A 19,413-nucleotide genomic window follows, 5' to 3' on the forward strand; every position below is an offset into this window, starting at 1 on the left:
CACATCATCAGTCTGGGTGGGGTTCCTAACCTCCCATAGTGGGCAGGGGGGTACATACTGTGTCTTCTATCCCCTTATATCTGTTTTCCAACACGCTTTCTGTCTTTGTCTTGGAATGAGATTACTTGGTTTTATATGGTCCTGGCTGAGAGGGAAACAGTCGAATGTATAGTTAGTTTTGGGAGATGATATTTTTTTCATTGTAAATCATCTCTCTGTTATGCACTGTATTATGCTTTCTTTATAATATATATCATGATTTGTAAAACATTTGAGTGTGTTCCTCATAGCGGGGACCTGTGCTTGTGTCTGGATAAGACTTTTAGTGATCTCAAACTAAGTACTTTGATAGAGTGCTTTTGGAATCTACACCTGTTTCTTATTTGAACCCATTCCTCTTTGTCTTCCCTTTTCTTGGATGCTTTATTTTAATTCTAGAACTTTTTACTATTCCAGAGCTGCCAACCTGCCGCAATAAATGCGCTTGTACACATTTCCCCCAAGATTGTACCCATTTTCAGGGTACAGAGTCACTTCAGTTTTCTTTAGTTTTAATAGCCTGGATGCTCGTATCGCTGTTATCTTAAGCTTGCTGGATCATATTTTTGACCAATTATGATCTTCATGCTGGGAGAAAGAATTCTGAAAGGATTGGATTATTGTCTTGGGAACATCATTGTTGCTGCAGTTGAGCTTGTGCGGTGTGACTTTATGTAAATTTACCTTCCTCTTACTTTCACAATGGTTAGTTTCCGTCGATTTCAGGATTGTACCCATTTTTATGAAATCTCCCCCATTTTGAGGTCCCATTGTACACATTCTAATCAGATGGGGTTGGCAGCTCTGCTATCCCATTTTCTTCCCTTTTTCTGGTGCTGATATGACCTCAATGTGTTGCAAGCGCCGTAAAACCCTTAAAAACATAAACATAAACAAACATCATCAGTACAACTACTACTACTACTACCACCACCACCACCACATCATCATCACTACCACTACCACAACTACCATCACTATTACAACCACCACCACCACATCATCATCATCACTACCACTACTACTACAACCACCACCACCACCACATCATCATCACTACCACTAATACTACAACCACCACCACCACATCATCATCACTACTACTACTACTACAACCACCATAACCACATCGTCATCACTACCACTACTACTACAACCACCAGCATCACTACCACTACAACCACCACTACCACATCAGCATCATCATCACGACCTCTACTACTACAACCACCACCACCACATCATCATCACTACCACTACTACTACAACTGGATTGTTGCCATTCCATCTTCAAACCCGCCATCTCACAGTACTGTTATTTACAAAAGAAATCTTTGTAGACTTTTTTTGAAGCGATGTCCCTTCAGCACTAAGACAATCAGTAACTGCATGCTGTTTCAAAATGGATATTTCTTTAAGACATTTTCGCCGACATTCAATGATAACTATGGGTAATTGTTTGCCAAATTGCTCACGGATGTAACGAAGGAGGTGCTTTTGCTTGGCAATTTCAAAGCTTCAAAATTTGATGAAGTCATTTCAATTAGGAAAGAAAATATGGCATAGGAGGCAAGGCTTTTCATTCAAAACGCATACATTGAGGTGAACCAGATGCTGGAAATTGAATTTAAGTGAAAATTAACGGAATTGCAAAGTTTTAGGTTTTTGCAGTTTAAGAAGTGATATTCATTGTCCTGAATTGACAACAGTAATCAGAATTTAATTCATATTTTTTATTCTTTTAGACAATGGTAATAACAGAGGATCAAGATGGTAAATCAAGTGATAACCCCAATCTGGCAAGGGGGATGGAGGAACCAGTTCAAGTCGGCAGTTCAAGGAAAGGTGGACAATTAGAAATCAATATAACACCAAAAGTGAGTCATTTCCTTGTTTGTATTTGTTGTGTTAGTAACTGAAGACTGGTCAGGATTTTCCTTTTCTTTTCATTTTAACTGTATAAAAAATTACTTTATAAAAAGATAAGATAAAAAAGGAAATTATGATATGTTTTGTACATGCACACACATATACACATGAAAGAAAAATGGTGATATTGTAAAGTAAATTTAAGTAAATAATTGTCAATCAAACATGCACACACATACAGTTACTTAAAAACACATACATACACACTAACATAGATCGAGATGAATGGGCCATCAATGCTCAAAATTGGTCGGGCAATAACATCTGTAGGTGTGCGCAAATGTATCTAGCAATAAGGGCGGCCAGATGACGATTCCCAACATCATTAGTCATTATACCCTAGCAGATTTTATGAATAATCATTTGAGTTGACAGATGATAGAACAACCCTTAATTTTAAAAAGCTTTGCTAGTCATTCTCATATCAATCTGTAAGTATTTCTGTGCTCTTGGGCACAAATTTAACAAGGGCAGTACAGAGTTTTGACCCCAAACCATGACGTAACTATCACCCGGGTCTTGAGCGGTATGGACAAGGCTATTGTATTCGTTACACATTAGGTACAGTGTGTAGTCAGCAATCAAATTTTCGTCATTCTTTGTTTCAACTGGCATTGGTCACAACTTGTGTTCAATTTGCTGGATTAAAAAATTTTATATGTTTAATCAAATGAAATTGTGCTTATCATTGTTGACGTTCCGGAATTTAATACTTATATGTTATATATTTAAGTGAAAGTGTGCTTATCATTGTTGACATTCCGGAATTTAATACTTATATGTTATATATTTAAGTGAAAGTGTGCTTATCATTGTTGACATTCCGGAATTTAAATTTAAATCGTCATCGTTAGTTCAACCCCGTTGGTTACAACCGCTTTTTTTTCTCTCACTTCGTTCAATTTTCTGGATTTTTAAATGTTATATATTTAATTAAGTGGAAGTGTGCTTATCATTGGTGACATTCCGTAATTTAGTTTACCATTTCTCTATCGATTATTTATTTATTTAGCACCGCATTTAAGGTAAGATAATGCAATCTTCATCATCGTCATTGTCATCACATATTATTATCATTATTGTAATCGCCATCATCTTTTGTCCCTTCCCCAATCTTATATTATCTCCCCCCCCCCCCCCCCCCCTCTCTAACATTTTTTTTCCTGTTATCAATTTTTTTCTCACTACAAAATTATCACGACTCCCTTCATCATCTCCTATCTAACACTACTATTACTACTACTACAACAACTACTACTACTACTACTACTACTACTACTACTACTACTACTACTACTACTACTACTACTACTACTACTACTACTACTACTACTACTACTACTACCACTACTACTACGACTACTACTAATACTACTACCACTACTACTACTACTACTACTACTACTACTACTACTACTACTACTACTACTAAGAGACGCCAACTGTAAATTTGGCTCACAAGAATTTCAGACACTACTCGTAGGAATTTCAATGCCGAAAGAGGAATTTCTGTACACAAGAAAAGGGAATTGGAATGGTATTTGGCAATGTGTTTACATATTTATAGTTGAAGTGATAGTGGTTGTTGTAGTGGTAGTGAAGATGATGTGGTGGTGGTGGTGGTTGTAATAGTAGTGGTAGTGATGATGATGTGGTGGTGGTGGTTGTAGTAGTAGTGGCAGTGATGATGATGTGGTAGTGGTGGTTGTAGTGGTAGTGATAGTGATGATGATGTGGTTGTAGTTGTAGTGATAGTGATGATGATGTGGTGGTAGTGGTTGTAGTAGTGGTGGTAGTGATGATGATGTGGTAGTGGTTGTAGTAGTAGTGGTAGTGATGATGATGTGGTGCTGGTGGTTGTAGTTGTGGTTGTAGTGATGATGATGTGGTTGTAGTAGTGTTAGTTCAGATGATGTTGCAGTATTGGATGTAGTGGTGGTAGTGATGATTATGTGGTGGTGGGTGATGGTTGTTAGTGATGATGATATGGTGGTGGTGGTTGTAGTAGTAGCGGTAATGATTATGATGTGGTGTTGGTGGTTGTAGTAATAGTGGTAGTGATGATGATGTGGTGGTGGTGGTTGTAGTAGTGGTAGTGATGATGATGTGGTGGTGGTGGTTGTAGTAGTGGTAGTTGTGATGATGTGGTGCTGGTGGTTGTAGTTGTGGTTGTAGTGATGGTGATGTGGTTGTAGTAGTGTTAGTTCAGATGATGTTGCAGATTTAGTAGTGATAGTGGTGGTAGTGATGATTATGTGGTGGTGGTGATGGTTGTTAGTGATGATGATATGGGGGTTTTCCTTGGAACCGGAAGTTTTTTTCCGGTGAAATCGGAGTTTTGGCATCATTGAACTACTACTACTACTACTACTACGACTACTACTATCACTACTGCCGTCACCACCATCACATTGAGGTGCTTCTTTTCCACAAAATTATGTTCGTTGTAACTCATCAAAGTTCAGTGTCGACTATCAAACTGCCCACTACAGTAACTGTAAAAAAGAAACAAACAAAATCCATCCCCCTAATATCTGTATCTCTCTCTCTCTCTCTCTCTCTCTCTCTCTCTCTCTCTCTCTCTCTCTCTCTCTCTCTCTCTCTCTCTCTCTCTCTCTCTCTCTCTCTCTCTCTCTCTCTCTCTCTCTGTTGTTGTATTTTTAGTTCATCTCAAATAAAGTTTTGTGTACGGTTATTTCTATACATAGCTTAACTTGTCATCTCGTCATGTAGCAGGGGGAATTAAGGTATAATTGTGCAAATAGGTGATGAAAGCATGAAAATTGGCACACAGGTACCTTATACCACCAAGATCACAATCTGATAGAGAAGCATTCTGACATTTTACAAAAAAGTTGGTTTTAAAGCATTTTATATTTTACTATATAAACATTAGTAAATTCAGGGGGAATAATCGAGGAAATTCTATTTGCCCATATTAATTATGTTGCGAAATTACCATATTTTCTCTCATACTTTTTGTTGTTTATCAACCATAGACATATTCCCTATCTTATAACTTTCATTTTGAAAGATTTAGGGTTGTTTGTTTTCAACGGGGCATATGTTAACAGCGTCAAATAGTGCGAAATTAAATATTATTTGAAAATGAATAAAATCATGAAAATTATATTACACAGTACAAAATCCACGGCCAACTCCATATTCATGTGGCTTTACAATGAAAAAAAAAACCCTGTGAGCTTTTATATAGCGCAATATCCACCAAACTCTTCAAAGCACTTTACAAATATTCCCGGACGGGGTAAGCTTTCAAGCTAATGCTAACTACATTGACACCTGATATTGACTGTTTAAAGTCAAGAGTTAAGCCTGACCACAGTTGCTTGGCTTTTATTTGGCTTTTCCTTATAGTCCTTTATAATCAAATTACATTTTCAACCTACCTAATTGTTTATGATATGACATCCTCTACATCGGCATAAGTCTGTGCATGGTAAGCCGGCTCGCAATCATTTGCATCCGCATTTGACAAGTTGTTGGCACACTTTGGATACTTCCGGCTGTGATGACCAGTATGGTAAGAGCTTTCCTCCGTCCATTTTCCAGCCCCATTCCAGAGGTGATGGTAGTACAGGATCTTTTTCTGTTGCAGAGCTCCAAACATAGCCAGCTTGATATGCCACCCGTTTAATGTGTTGCTGTAATGCACTTCTTGTGGGGAGGAAGTCTCTCTATTGCACGACCTTTTTGGCAAAATAAATATTTTCTTTCTGCATTAACACCTGTGCAGTCTAATGCTTTGTCGTACATAGTGACAGTAAAGGCCTCGAGCTGGGTGACGTGATGATCCGTAATGACGTTTGGTTTCCTTTGTTTGCAACAACGGAAGCATTGTATTGATGAATTTCGGCATAATATTAGACAAAGAGCGTTCAGAATGAAATCCAGCCCATGTTTTTACATCCTGTTCCAAGTAATTTGATGAAACATGTTGTAGCCAGTCCGTTTCTTCTGTCATATAAGGGTCATTTGTCATGTTTGAAATAATGTTCGATGGAGCAGTGTTTGTTGCAGGTATATTTGGTTTAACTCCAAATGCAATTTCTTGGGCGACCTTTAGAAAATCCGACAAAATATTGCTGTCTGTGTGAATGATCTCAGAAGTATTCATATTCAACTTTTCTCGATCAACACCGGACTCATCATTAATTTGTAGGTTGCTGAAACATGGAGATACTTGTTCCGTGGACAGAGTTTTTGTGAGTTGTTGAGCTTGTGTTATAATCAATGTTATCAACAGCAGCAACAGTAAAAAGTTCTTTCTTCAGATTGATTGGGCAAAGAATTCCTTCCTCTTCGAATCTATTTTCAGCTGCTGATGCGATATCCGATGACAATGACAACATACGTTTATATGAGGAACACAACCCTAGCGAAAATAATGTGTCAATTATCTTTTTTGATCTTGTATGTGTGTATAAAAAAATACTTACATACAACGGTAATGGCGTCTCTTTGATCTGCGACTGTCTTTTTTTTAAAGTCGGCCCGGTTTTATTTTTATGTTTGGTATTTGACACAATAAGTTGTGATATAGATAAGCTTTCTTAATGGCTGGAATCTGACTTTTCTGAAGGAGACGATCCAACCAAAATCATTTTGAACCAAAATCATTTTGATTAATGTCAACAGGGAGTTAGGCACTGCATTTTCTTGACTTCCAATCCCGATGTCCCATTGTGTTGGTGTTTGTGGGCATTTGTGAATGATGTCTTGTCGGATAGTTTTTGCTGCACGCCACAAAGACACTATTATCATCTGCTTGTTCCTTTTGATTCTTTACTAATAACGCAGCAACTTTGCTATCGTGTGCTACATATGTATTTCGTCCAGAAGAATAGAATTCTATGCTTGGAAAGACTCTCATAAGCCGCTCATTGAACCGGGTGGGGTGTGCATAGTTATTTCCACAGCCTCTAGTGGTGCACTCACTTTTAAACTTCTTGATAAGTTTTGACAACTGGTGGGTTGCATTATGGTTCTCCTCTACATAAGACACGACTGCTGCGAAAGCGAAACTTTCATCTGGACCTGAATGTTTTCCCTTCATATGAAGAGTCTTCGATTTTCTACCCTTATTCATGTATTTGATTTTTGACATGGTTCCCTGATACTTCTTCTGGGTGTTGTTTCAATTGGCAATTCGATACTCAAAGATCGATCTTGAAAATCAAAATCAGATATTGTAATGTTCGCTTCTAGTCTAAATTCATGCTTTTCTTCTTTGTTTTTCTTGTCTTGGAGGCTTTTAATTGCATTAGAGTTATATTTCACTCGACAAGACCAATGCCATTTTGCATTGTTCGATTTCAATTCTTCAAGAGTTCCATTAAGATGTGTTTTGACATTGCTATCAGCTAACGAATTGTATTGATTTAGATTTTCTAGAAAGGTTATACATCATTGGTCCTTGTTTGGAAGCTTAGAATTAACTGGACAAATCCATTTTTCAGATGAATCAATTTGACAAATCAAACACTTTTTCCAGTCATTAGAACCAATAATTTTTGCCATCGTGCATGAAAACAGCCAAACGAACAATGTTCAATATTAGGTACTATCTATATATTATGTTTGCATACATATGTTTACTTAATTTATCACTAATGGGGTTCTTCTATGTCCAACTTTTTGGCGGTTATATGACCTAAACGACGTTAACACAATTTTATTAACTAGTCATTCACCTAAGGCACAATCTGTTTTGTTAGCATGTGCATATATATACGATTTGCATATCTCATGGTGAGAAAATACATTTCTCGTTGTGTGTGATTTTCATAGGTAAAGCCATAATTAATACAGTACTTTACATACAATGATCAATGCCTAAAGCACGGTGGTGGTGGTGGTGGTGGTGGAGGGAGTGAGAGAGAAAGAGATAGAGAAAGAGAGAGAGAAAGAAAGAGAGAGAGAGAGAGAGAGAGAGAGAGAGAGAGAGAGAAATAGAGAGAGAGAGAGAGAGAGAGAAGAGAGAGAGAAAGAGAGAGAACATCCCCACCATTACATTTCAATCAACGAAATAATTCTATGTAACTGTGTATAGTAATGTGATTATATCAATACCAATCCATGCTAACAAAGAGTTATAAAATGAGTCAACACCGGTTTACGCTTTATGTTTCCCTTCAAACACCACCGCCAGCCCCAATATTGGCCCATTCTAAAAATAACTTTTTGGAAACTGTCAGCCGACTGGATAAATTCCACCAACCCGCACCCCTCCACCCTGCTTCTACCTTCGCGCCGCTTCGTGTTTGTCACAATTATATGATGTCGCATGTCGCATTCACACATCGGATAAATATTGTTGCCGATTTAAAAATATCAACATTTATTTACTTAATTTCTTGGCTCACAGACATCGCTGGAAGTGCTTCTCTATCACATTTTGTAGCCCTTGACGTGCTTTACAATCCCTGAAAGTTTCATGCTTTCATCATTCGTTTGCACAATTGAGCTATTTTTTGCCCTTAATTCCCTCTGCTAATGATTTATAATATAGGCTATTTATTAGTAAATCATCCCTCTAACACGTTTAATGAGAAAAATAATTACAACTCGCCTCTTACATCACTGCCCATTGCATACCGGTCTTTAGTAACTCTCACTAACACACCGCCTACACACAACACAGCGCTAGTCACTGGCCTTAACCAACTCGGCTCAAGACCCATGCGATACGGCCTTGACTCTTTTAGTATGCCATGCCCCAAACCCAATTTGATAAAAAAAATATATTATTATTATTATTATTATTATTATTATTATTATTATTATTATTATTATTATTATTATTATTATTATTATTATTATTATTATTATTATTATTATTACTAGGGGGGCAGCGTGGCTCAGGGGTATGCTCTTGGCTTCGTACCCGGAAGGTACCGAGTTCGATCACCCACTGCTGATGCCTGGGTTATTCCAGTCTTCCCTTGGAATAGACCCTAGAGAAAAATTTCCCCTATGGGATGAATAAAGGGAATTTTATTTTATTATTAGATTATATCTTTTTATTAAAATCAGGGATTTCCTTTTTCCAGCTAAACCGAAATCTGCCAGCTGATCATCGGTGGTATTAATTAGTTGATTTTTTAAAAGGAGAAGCTAGAAGGATATGCATCCTTTTCTATAATTTGAGAATGGAACCATTTGATGAAAAGAAGCAAAACACAAAATGTTTTTATATAAAATGGTCTTTACAAGAAAAACCTTCCAGCTTTTTTTCATACAGTTCACTCTGCTTAATTGCACACTCCACTTATTACACATTCCCGAAAAAACTAATTTTCTTATATATAATCACTCTGCTTAATTGCAAATCTCATTGAACATTTTCCGCATGTTAATGTCGTGTCACGCGTGAAAAAAGCTTTCAAGTCAGAGCAAATCCACTGTCCCTTTGACCCCAACTAGGTCAAACGCATAAAGCTTGTTAACTGACATCAAAGGATTACCTGATATGACAGGCTAATTGACTCAGCACTTGCCCAATGCCGTGTGTTTGTTTACATTGTCTGACCATGAATGCAATTCTTTACCTCTGCAATGTTTTCCTCCACTTGGCCGTGAACAATAAGAAAGGATTACAGAGAGGACTCCCGTCTCATCTTTTGATTGATCTATACGGTTCCTGTCCACATTGATACACTCAAAAGGCAACAGAACTGGCATCACATCTTTCTCCCCATCAGAATGCTGGCTTTCGAGATGGAAAGATCGACAGAATGTCGTTTTAAAAAAACATGGCGAAAAACACAATGCTGATGTCTCTTTTTCCAGCCAATGGAGTTATGCAGTTTTGAAACAACTTCTTCAGCAGTGCAACTCTAATGAGATATACAACGCAGACGAGATAGGGCTTTACTACCGTTGATTCCCTGATAAAGGCCTTTTCTTCAAGCAAGATGAACTCAGTGGTGGAAAAAAGGCGGAAGAATAAATCACATGAATAAGAAAATAAATTTAAAAACAAAACAAAACACAAAACTCCAAAAACATCTAAAGAAAAAGAAACTAAAAGAATACCCTTCTAATGAGTCTAATGTCTTGAACATGACCGTCCCAAGCCCGTAGAAAACAGAGGGGAAGTTTCTACATGAATGGCAAATAAAAATTGGTGCTTTAATGCTATTTTTAGCTTCTCCACTTAATCGCAAACTCCGCTTAATTGACACTAACCTGAACTCCTGAGGGTGTGCGATTAAGTGGAGTCGACTGTATTAGCAAAAGGCATCCCTGTTAAATTCAACAATGAATATTTTCTTTGATTTTATAAATTTGAAAAAGAATCTAATACATCATTTTCCTTTAGCTTATATATTATGAAGATATTTTTAAGGTGTGTTTTTTTTCCATAACTATAAAGATATGTTTCCCCCTCCCCAGGTTATTGTTGATATGAGGGAGTTTCGTAGTGAATTGCCTTCACTCATACATAGAAGGGGCATTGAGATTGAGCCTGTTACCATTGAGGTACACTTTATGATTTCTTCCCCAATTGTTAACACAATTTTGTAGCGTTTAAGTCGAAACCTGTTTGTGACATTTATAAAATTATAAATTTGATAACGATGAAGATTGGATCCTATTTTATTCTGGTATTTGGAAACAAATAAGATATGATGGTATGAAACTTTAACAAAATCAACATACATAAAGGAGAAGGGATCAGATAATCGTGATATAAAGTGATACATAGTATTGATATCAGATATCTGTTGTTTAATGATTACCAGGTTGGGGATTACATTCTGACTCCAGACATTTGTGTTGAACGCAAGAGTGTGAGTGATCTAATTGGATCATTGAACAACGGAAGACTTTACGAGCAAGCCCTGTCCATGTGTAGATTCTACAAAAAGCCCATACTTTTAATAGAGTTTGATGCTAACAAATCCTTTTCCTTACAGGTAGGTTGAATATTTATAAAACAATTACAAAGTACTATGCAAATTTATAACCGCCAGGGATCCTGTTTAATAAAATCTGGAAGAACAAAGTGGATGATCTCCTGAAAAGAATCAATAATAATAATAAATCTTTATTGTCCAGAAATGGCAACTCATGTTTGGTTCCACTGGATTGCTAAATCCCCCAAATATAAACCATGCAATTGGAAGTTACATTGTACTCCACTCAAGGGAAGCAACAGATGATAATATACTCATGACATCATTGGCATTCGGTCTATAATAATAGTAGTAAACAGGTTTTTGCCCATTGGATGACTCCTCTTGCATTTTTTCTCAACGCGTTTATATATGTCACATCAAGGCTTTTTATGTCGGTGTTGATTATTTTGGAAGCCTCCCTTTGGGTTTTGTGCAGTTGTTATTGCTTATGGTGGGCTCAAGATCACCACTTTATCAGAAGAAAATTACTAAACAAAAGGAATAATTCAAACGATGTTGTTATACCAAACACAACTATGCTTAGTATTAGGGACCTGTAAATCTGTATCATGATCTTTCTGTTGGCATTGAAGGATCTTAACTTTCTGAGTTTGTATAGGCCTCAACCAACTCGACAGGACCAAGGCTGGATGCAGCACTTGTGCAACAAATTGAACTGTGCAGACACTGAACTAAACAAGGACTTGGCAAAACTGGAAGCATGTGAGCAAATGCAATGTTCTAATAATATCAAACAAACAAACAAAAAAAGACTTGTAAACTTCAGCTCCACTTACATGGCCAAATATTAGATAATGTAAAATTTTCTAGATATCTTGGACTAAATTCTACTCATAACCTCAAATGGAAATGACATATCTATAAATCAAAGGCAGACACAGCAAGCGCTTTTTAAACACAAAACCCAAGTAGCTGTCCATTAAATATTCAAACTGCTGCTTACAAAACTATTGGTGCTGTTTACACTAGTTATACTGGAGACACAGGTGATGTTGGATGTGTTGCTGTTTACAGTAGTTGTACTGAAGACATGGGTGGTAGTGATGGTGCTGTTTACAGTAGTTGTACTGGAGACAGGGTGGACGGGTGGTGGAAGTGGGTGTGGTAGTGTGGGTGATGGATATGACAGGCTTTTGGTGGTAGTGGTGGTTTTTATTGGGTTGGTAATGGCAATGATTGCTTTTACGCTTATGATGCTGATACCATACCTTTTGCTGGATATGATGACACAGACCTTATTGCTGTTTTATAGATGATTTGTCTGTAACAGTTTTACTTCTAAAATTTGAAAATCTGATTATGTAAATACACGAGGCGGATTTCAATACTCAAAAGGGGTCCAATTCATTCCATAATGGTTCTGTTTTGGACATTGTTGCCTTCATATTGGAAAGCATTCCATTGCTGTTTGTGGTTCTTGTTTTGAATACGCAGTTTTTGAATGGTTATCTGCAATGTAATTAGTAATTTTTATGCTGAATATAAAGAAAATAAGTCATTGTGTCTCAAGCACATGATTGTTGGGTTTTTTTTCTCAATTTTTTGTTTGTTGTTGTTTGTTAAGATAGTGTGAATATATGTGAATTGTGCAATCCATTTTATCATTTATCATATATTTACTCAATGTCTTAGTTATTAAAGGATTGGGAATATGACTTTGCTCAATTTAAAGTAAATTGTGGTTGTATACTGTGTGCTTTTAATCTTTATCTGAATAATGCTCTGGTCAATTACTCGCCACTTCATTAGAACTACTTTATTTTTGCATCACACTATAAAACCTCACTTACTTCAAACTTAACCAAGATGAAGTTTATGAATTAAGTTATCATTCCGCAATTTTTTGGTCAAATTCTGCTTGTTAAAACATTTCACAGTAATTGAATTAAAATAACTCATGCCAATCACTTACACTCAGTGGAGCCATGTTTTACAGAACAAAACTTTATGTTATAATAAAGCATGTATGCCAATCACTTACACTCAGTGGAGCCATGTTTTACAGAACAAAACTATATGTTATAATAAAGCATGTTCTGATAATTAAAGCATGAATGATACTGTAGATGTTTCTTTTACGATTGTTTTTCATCTAGAGTAACGGTATGACATGTAATTGTGTAGACAAAATAAAGAAAAATAACAATCATATGTCACTTAATACACTTGTCCACTGGTGAGCTCAATCTCCTGGTCTGGCAGTCGTTTGGAGTGATGAATCATGCAGGTGCCATGGAAACTGAAAGGTAATTGCATGGTAAAACTAGCTGATGTGAGCCACTCCTTCAACATTGTATCGCAAGAAGAAAAAAGCAATGCTATAATATGTGTTGTCAAAAAGATGTGTGTACAAAATCAAATAAAAGACCAGAAACGGTGTTTGACTGCATTTTCTGCAATGTGCATCTTTGTTATGAACTGTGCTTTGCACAATTCCACAAAGAAAATTGGATTAATTTCAATCATTTGTTTTAAAGCAGACAAAATGACACCTTTTGACAAATCTTTTATTTTCAATTTTTTTTTCAACAAAACTAATCTAAATCAAGCATATTAAACTTGGTATCAATTTAAAGTTGACTTACTTCTATTTATCAACAGATTTTTATTATTGATGAAGTTTCAATTTCGCCTAATCTTTATCTATTTCTGACTTCAGGCTAAGTCCACATTGAATGGAGATGTCTCTCTTCAAGACGTGACTTCAAAACTATCCCTACTTACCATACACTTTCCCAAACTCAGACTTCTCTGGTGCCCATCTCCTTATGCCACTGCCCAGTTATTTCAAGAGCTCAAGGTCACTAAAAACTTCTCCAATGGATAATTGGTTATTTCAACTTTTTGATAATATTATATTTACAACAATGATGTTGATGTCTTTAATAATACGTATTCACGGGGTTCCCACGGCCTCCTAACATTCAAGGACTTCTTGAAAACTCCTTGATTTTGATATTACTGAGAAAATCTCCCTTAAAAACTCTTTGAATTTCATTTTAGGAGAAAACTCCTTGAATTTTACCAGATCAACACTACTACAACCACAACACCATCATCAGTACCACCACTTCTATAACCACAACACCGTCATCACCACTATCATAATACAGCCACTACCACACCATTATCAATACCACCACTACTACAGCCACCACCACCACCACCATATCATCATCATCATCATCACTACCACCAAAACTACAACCACAAACACTACCAATTCCTCATCATTGTCCTTACCACCACTACATCATCATCATCACTACAACCATTTCTTAGACAACCACCACCGCCACCACATCATCATCGTCATTACCACCACCACCACCACACCACTACCAGCACGTCATTATCACTACCACCACTACAACCAAAACTACCACCATCACTATATCATCATCATTGCAACCACCACTACTACAACCACCACCTTATCACCATCCATACCACCAACACATCACCATCCATACCACTACCACATCATCATCATTATTGTAATCGTCATCATCATCAGTACCACCACTACTAAAAACACCACCACCGCAACTACATCATCACTACCACCACAAGTACAACCACAACCACCACCAGTTCATCATCATCGTCACTACCACCACTACTACAACTACCACCACGGCAATCCTTATTACTACCACCACCACATCACCATCTCTACCTCCACTACTACAACAACCACCACCACATCCCCATCCCCCACCACTACCGCAACAACCACTACATCATCATCCCTATCACCATTACTACAACAACCACCACATCACCATCCCTACATCACTACTACAACAACCATTGCTACCAACACTACTACAACAACCATCAAATCACCATCCCAACCATCACTACTACCACCACCACATCACCATTCTTGCCACCACTACTACAACCACCACCACATCACCATCCCTACCACCACCACTACAACAACCATCACAGCACCATTGCTACCAACACTACTCCAAAAACCATCATATCACCATCCCTATCACCACTACGACTACAATAATCACTACCATATCATCATCCCTACCTCCACTACTACAACCACCACTGCATCACCATCCATGAGAGAAACAGGAAAGTGTGCTCTAATCACAAAAGAAATGAAGAGCTATAACCTCACTCTGCTGGGAACACTTTTGGAGAAATTAAACTAGAGACAGAACCCATTCTCTGTTCAGGAAAAGGAGAAGATGAACCACACAAAGAAGGAGTTGCTCTGCTTTTGTCTTGTCAAGCAAACAAAAGTCACATAATTGGCGATCTCCAGAAGTGGGTGAGAGAGGGATCTAGAAATGACTTGGGTTTGATACGAATATTTTTGTGTTCGTGGATAGCTCACACGGTAGAGCCACGCTCTCACCTGCCAGGCGGAGTTGTCGTACCAATAAGGTCGCAGGTTCAAACCCCACCACCGCCGCGAACATTTTTTATTCTCTATTGTCTTCTGGCACTTTTCTACTCACTTCATATCTTGTTGTTACCAACATAAGTGCCTGCTCCACTCACTTTTCTGAATTAAAAATATACCTCCCATAGTGGGCAGGGAGGTACATACTGTGTCTTCTATCCCCCCATATCTGTTTTCCAACATGCTTTCTGTCTTTGTCTTGGAATGAGATTACTTGGTTTTTTCCTGACCCGGCTGGGAGGGAAACAGTCAAATGTATAGGTAGTTTTTGGGAGATGATATTTTTTTTCCTTGTAAATCATCTCTCTGTTATGCACTGTACTGTTTAGTTAATATTATAATTATATATTATTTTGTAAACATTTGACTGTATCCCTCTTAGTTGGGACCTGTGCTTGTCTGGATGAGACTTTAAGGTGATCTCAAACTAAGTACTTTGATAGTGTGCTCTTGGAGTCTACATCTGTTTCCTATTTGAACCAATTCCCCTTTGTCTTACCTTTTCTTGGGTGCTCTAATTGTAAATCTAGAACTTTTTACTATCCGTTTTTCTTCCTTTTTACTGGCGCTTATATGACCTTAATGTGTTGTAAGCGCCGTAAAACCCTTAAAAACAAAAACAAACAATGAGCCAGCAATAGGAGGAACGCTCTTCCCACATAAAGATGGTCACAAAGTTACATGGGTATCCCCAGACCATCTGACAATACTAGATTGACCATATAGCTGTCATACATCACTGGAAAAGCTCTTTACAGGACGTGAGAGCAAAACTATATTGGATCTGACCACCATTTAGTTACAGCTAAACTGAAAATGCAACTCACATCAAGAAAAACAGAAAGAAATACAAGAACAAAGTTTGACGTCAGAAAGTTTCAATCAGAAAAGACAACGAGAAATCTTTAAGATATCCTTACAAAACAGATTTAGTGTTCTTCAGACAGAAGATGATATAATATCTGAAGATGTTAAGAACTCATGGATAAATTTTTAAAATGTCCTTGTTAGCTCATGTGAAAATGTTCTTGGAAAGCCATCACCTAATAAAAATTCATGGATAAGAGAAGAAATTTGGAAAAGAGTAGAACAAAAAAAAAACAAGGAAACAGGCAATTATCCTAGCAAAGAAGGAGTCAAAAGCAAGACACCAGCATGGAATATAATGAAATTGCGAAAGAAGTCAAAAAACTGAAAGATGATAAAAGATCATATATAAATGAAATATCTGAACAGGCAGAGGGAGCAGCCCAAAAAGGAGACCTAAAATCACTATACACAATGACAAGACTGCTTAGTTGCAGCAGCTTCTAATGTTGTTCGGACTATTATGTTGTGACGATCGACCCAATCAGCATATTCCGTCAGGGAATCTACATACAGGGGTTGCCGGGACTTATTTCAGCTCGAAATGGGGGCACCATCCATTATGCGCTTGAGAAGGGTATCCCCATTCCCTTAGTGGCATAAACAACTTCTCAAACAAGCCTATTAGAGACAAGTCAGGAAAACTATTAACTTCTCTTGAAACCCAACTTGAATGATGGAAAGGGCACTTCCAAGAAATATTTAATAGACCCACACCTCAAAACTTGCCTAACATAGATCAAGTGAACATGCTTGACATCAACAAAGGAGAAATTACAAAAATGGAAATAAGATGAGCAATAAAGCAACTTAAAAGTGGCAAGCTTTAGGAATAGACAACAAACATACAGTGCAACCTCTGGATAACAGTAACAACATTTTTCACTTTATTATTTTCATTTGAAAAATCAGTTATTCCTCTAAACATCAGTCCAAATTTGATATCATTGTAGTTAATTCCTAGTTGTTTTTGTTTTTTTTTATTTTTAGTATCGCAAGATGTGGATTACTAATTTTAAGTACTTGTAAAATTTGGTGCACTTAAATAAAAATTTCGGTATTCAAAACTCACCAGCAGTATCACATGGATTTTAATCTAAATCAAAACTAGATGTGTGCATCAATGTTCTTGTGTGGTATTATCATATTGACACTTGATTTTCGTGATTTATTCTTAGTTTTTGTAAAATGGCATTCGAGTACAATTTACGATCGAAACAATGACAATACACATTTGAGAGTGAAAGCGTAACTGTTACCTATACCCTTTTGAAACGGGAGAAATACACGTTCTCACGTTGTTGGAACGTGTCTCCTTTGAGACACTGGTCCACACATCGCACTGTTATGTATTCACCACTCTCACCCCCCCCCCCCCCCCCCCCCCCCTCTCCACTAACTTGAAAAACCTGGAATAATGACACCCCTGGATAATGACATAGTTTCCCAGCAATGTCGTTATCCAGGGGTTGCACTGTACCACTTGAGGCCTTAAAAGAAGGGAGAACTAAAATTGTCAACCGGGCTACATAAGCTACTCAACCTAGTGTGGAGCAAACATGAAATACCTGGTGAATGGAAAAAAGGGCTCCTAATAAAACTACCAAAAAATGGAGACCTGCTGCAAATGGAGAGGTATTACATTACTTTCAGTACCAAGCAAAGTGTTAACAAGAATTATCCTGGAAAGAATGAGAGATACCTCAGACAGAACTATTGGAGAGGGCTTTCGAAGAGGCCAATCATGTACTGACCAGATTGCCATTTTAAGAATAATCATAGAACAGACATTGTTTAGAAAGACAACTGATTTTTCAAATCAAAATAATAAAGTGAAAGAGGCTGTTATTGTTTTCCCGCTATTCTGACATATTATAAGACCATAAATATTCATACAGTGCAACCCCTGGATAACGACATGGCCCGGGACCGGAAAATTATGTCGTTATCCAGGGGTGTCGTTGTTTCTGGGTTTTCAAGATGGCGGCAAAAGGGCCGTGATTACAGTGCCTGAGAGAAATCACGTCTCAAAAACGTTAGAATGTGTATTTCTCCTGTTTACAAAGGATATACCAGTTACGCTTTCACTCTCCAATGTGTATTGTCATTGTTTTGATCGTATTTGGACTGATGTTTTTAGAGAAACAACTGATTTTTCAAATGAAAATGATAAAGTGAATGAGGTTGTTGTTGTTTTCTCCGGTACCAACTGCCTATTATTGTAAAAACGATGTCGCTAAACAGGGGTTTTACTAAAATGTATGTTGCTATTTGGGGTTTTTTATTACTAATAACATATAGCAAAAAAAATTGGGACCAGAGGTCAATGTCGCTATCCAGGGTTGTCGTTATCCAGAGGTTGCGCCGTATTCCCCCCCCCCCCCCCCCCAATGGGCACTGTGGGTGTCTTCGCCTGCCTTGAGGATCCCATAGTTCTGCAATAGGATGTTCCTCACTTGATCGGCATGGGGGTGATGCGTGAGGACTAAAATGGGACGCTGTGTCTCCTGCTTCCTGGCATTGCGAGGCCTCATTGCTGCTTCTCTCGACACGAGGCTGGCTTTCCGGACAGCCTTAAGCAAAACCCTTTCGGGATATTCCCGTGCCCTAAAAAAATAGAGCATGCGATCACGTTGAAGCGCAAATTCATCATCTTCCAGACAGAGTCTCCGCAAGCGGAGTATCTGACTGAATGGGATGGAGTCTTTGCACTTCACCGGATGGGATGAGCGATAGAGCAGGTAGCTGTGACTGTCCGTTTCCTTGTAGTGTACAGTGGACCGTACTCCCGTGCTGGTCAATACAGCCTTGATGTCCAAAAAGTTCACCTCAGAGGTTGAATTCTCATAAGTGTACTCTATGGACGGGTGGAAGGAGTCCATCGCTAGGATGAACCCTTTCAACTGGCTGTGGGTCAATGACGTAATGCCGAAACAGTCGTCAATGTACCTTTTGAACAGCTCGGGGGCAGGTCCACTGTACTGACGGAAGAAAGTTTCCTCAAGGTAGCCCATGAAGAGCCAAGAAGCATATGAGGGACCCATCTTGGTGCCCATCGCAACACCTGAGATCTGATGGAAAAATACATCATTGAACTCAAAAGTGTTGAGTGTGAGCACAAGTTCGGTGAGCCTCACAATGCTGTTGCTGGAATCCCTGGTAATGGATGACGGTCGACGAAATGCCTGATGGCACGCAGTCCGT

At 37.9% G+C, this 19,413-nt stretch overlaps 1 protein-coding gene across 24 annotated transcripts in view; it reads left to right on the forward strand.

Annotated features, from left to right (window-relative positions):
- The window catches only part of LOC144979231 (DNA repair endonuclease XPF-like), a 124,710-nt gene that overhangs the window by 80,713 nt on the left and 24,584 nt on the right, over nucleotides 1-19,413 (forward strand). For 20 of the 24 annotated variants that reach the window (XR_013646665.1, XM_078925937.1, XM_078925879.1 and 17 more), the window contains 4 exons: nucleotides 1,785-1,916; nucleotides 10,384-10,470; nucleotides 10,734-10,907; nucleotides 13,570-13,710. Coding sequence is in view for 21 of the 24 variants with exons in the window: in XM_078925937.1 (XP_078782063.1) it covers nucleotides 1,785-1,916; nucleotides 10,384-10,470; nucleotides 10,734-10,907; nucleotides 13,570-13,710 (534 nt within the window). In the remaining 3 variants the exon portion in view is untranslated. Of the gene's footprint in view, nucleotides 1-1,784; nucleotides 1,917-10,383; nucleotides 10,471-10,733; nucleotides 10,908-11,508; nucleotides 11,613-13,569; nucleotides 13,741-19,413 lie in introns of all 24 variants that reach the window. The other 4 variants (XR_013646669.1, XR_013646668.1, XM_078925974.1 and 1 more) reach the window with 4 other exon arrangements.

The sequence above is a fragment of the Berghia stephanieae genome, chromosome 1 (assembly GCF_034508935.2).
Source record: "Berghia stephanieae isolate SIO BIC M18660-M18661 chromosome 1, UCSD_Bste_1.3, whole genome shotgun sequence".
NCBI classification, from domain to species: Eukaryota; Metazoa; Mollusca; class Gastropoda; order Nudibranchia; family Aeolidiidae; genus Berghia; species Berghia stephanieae.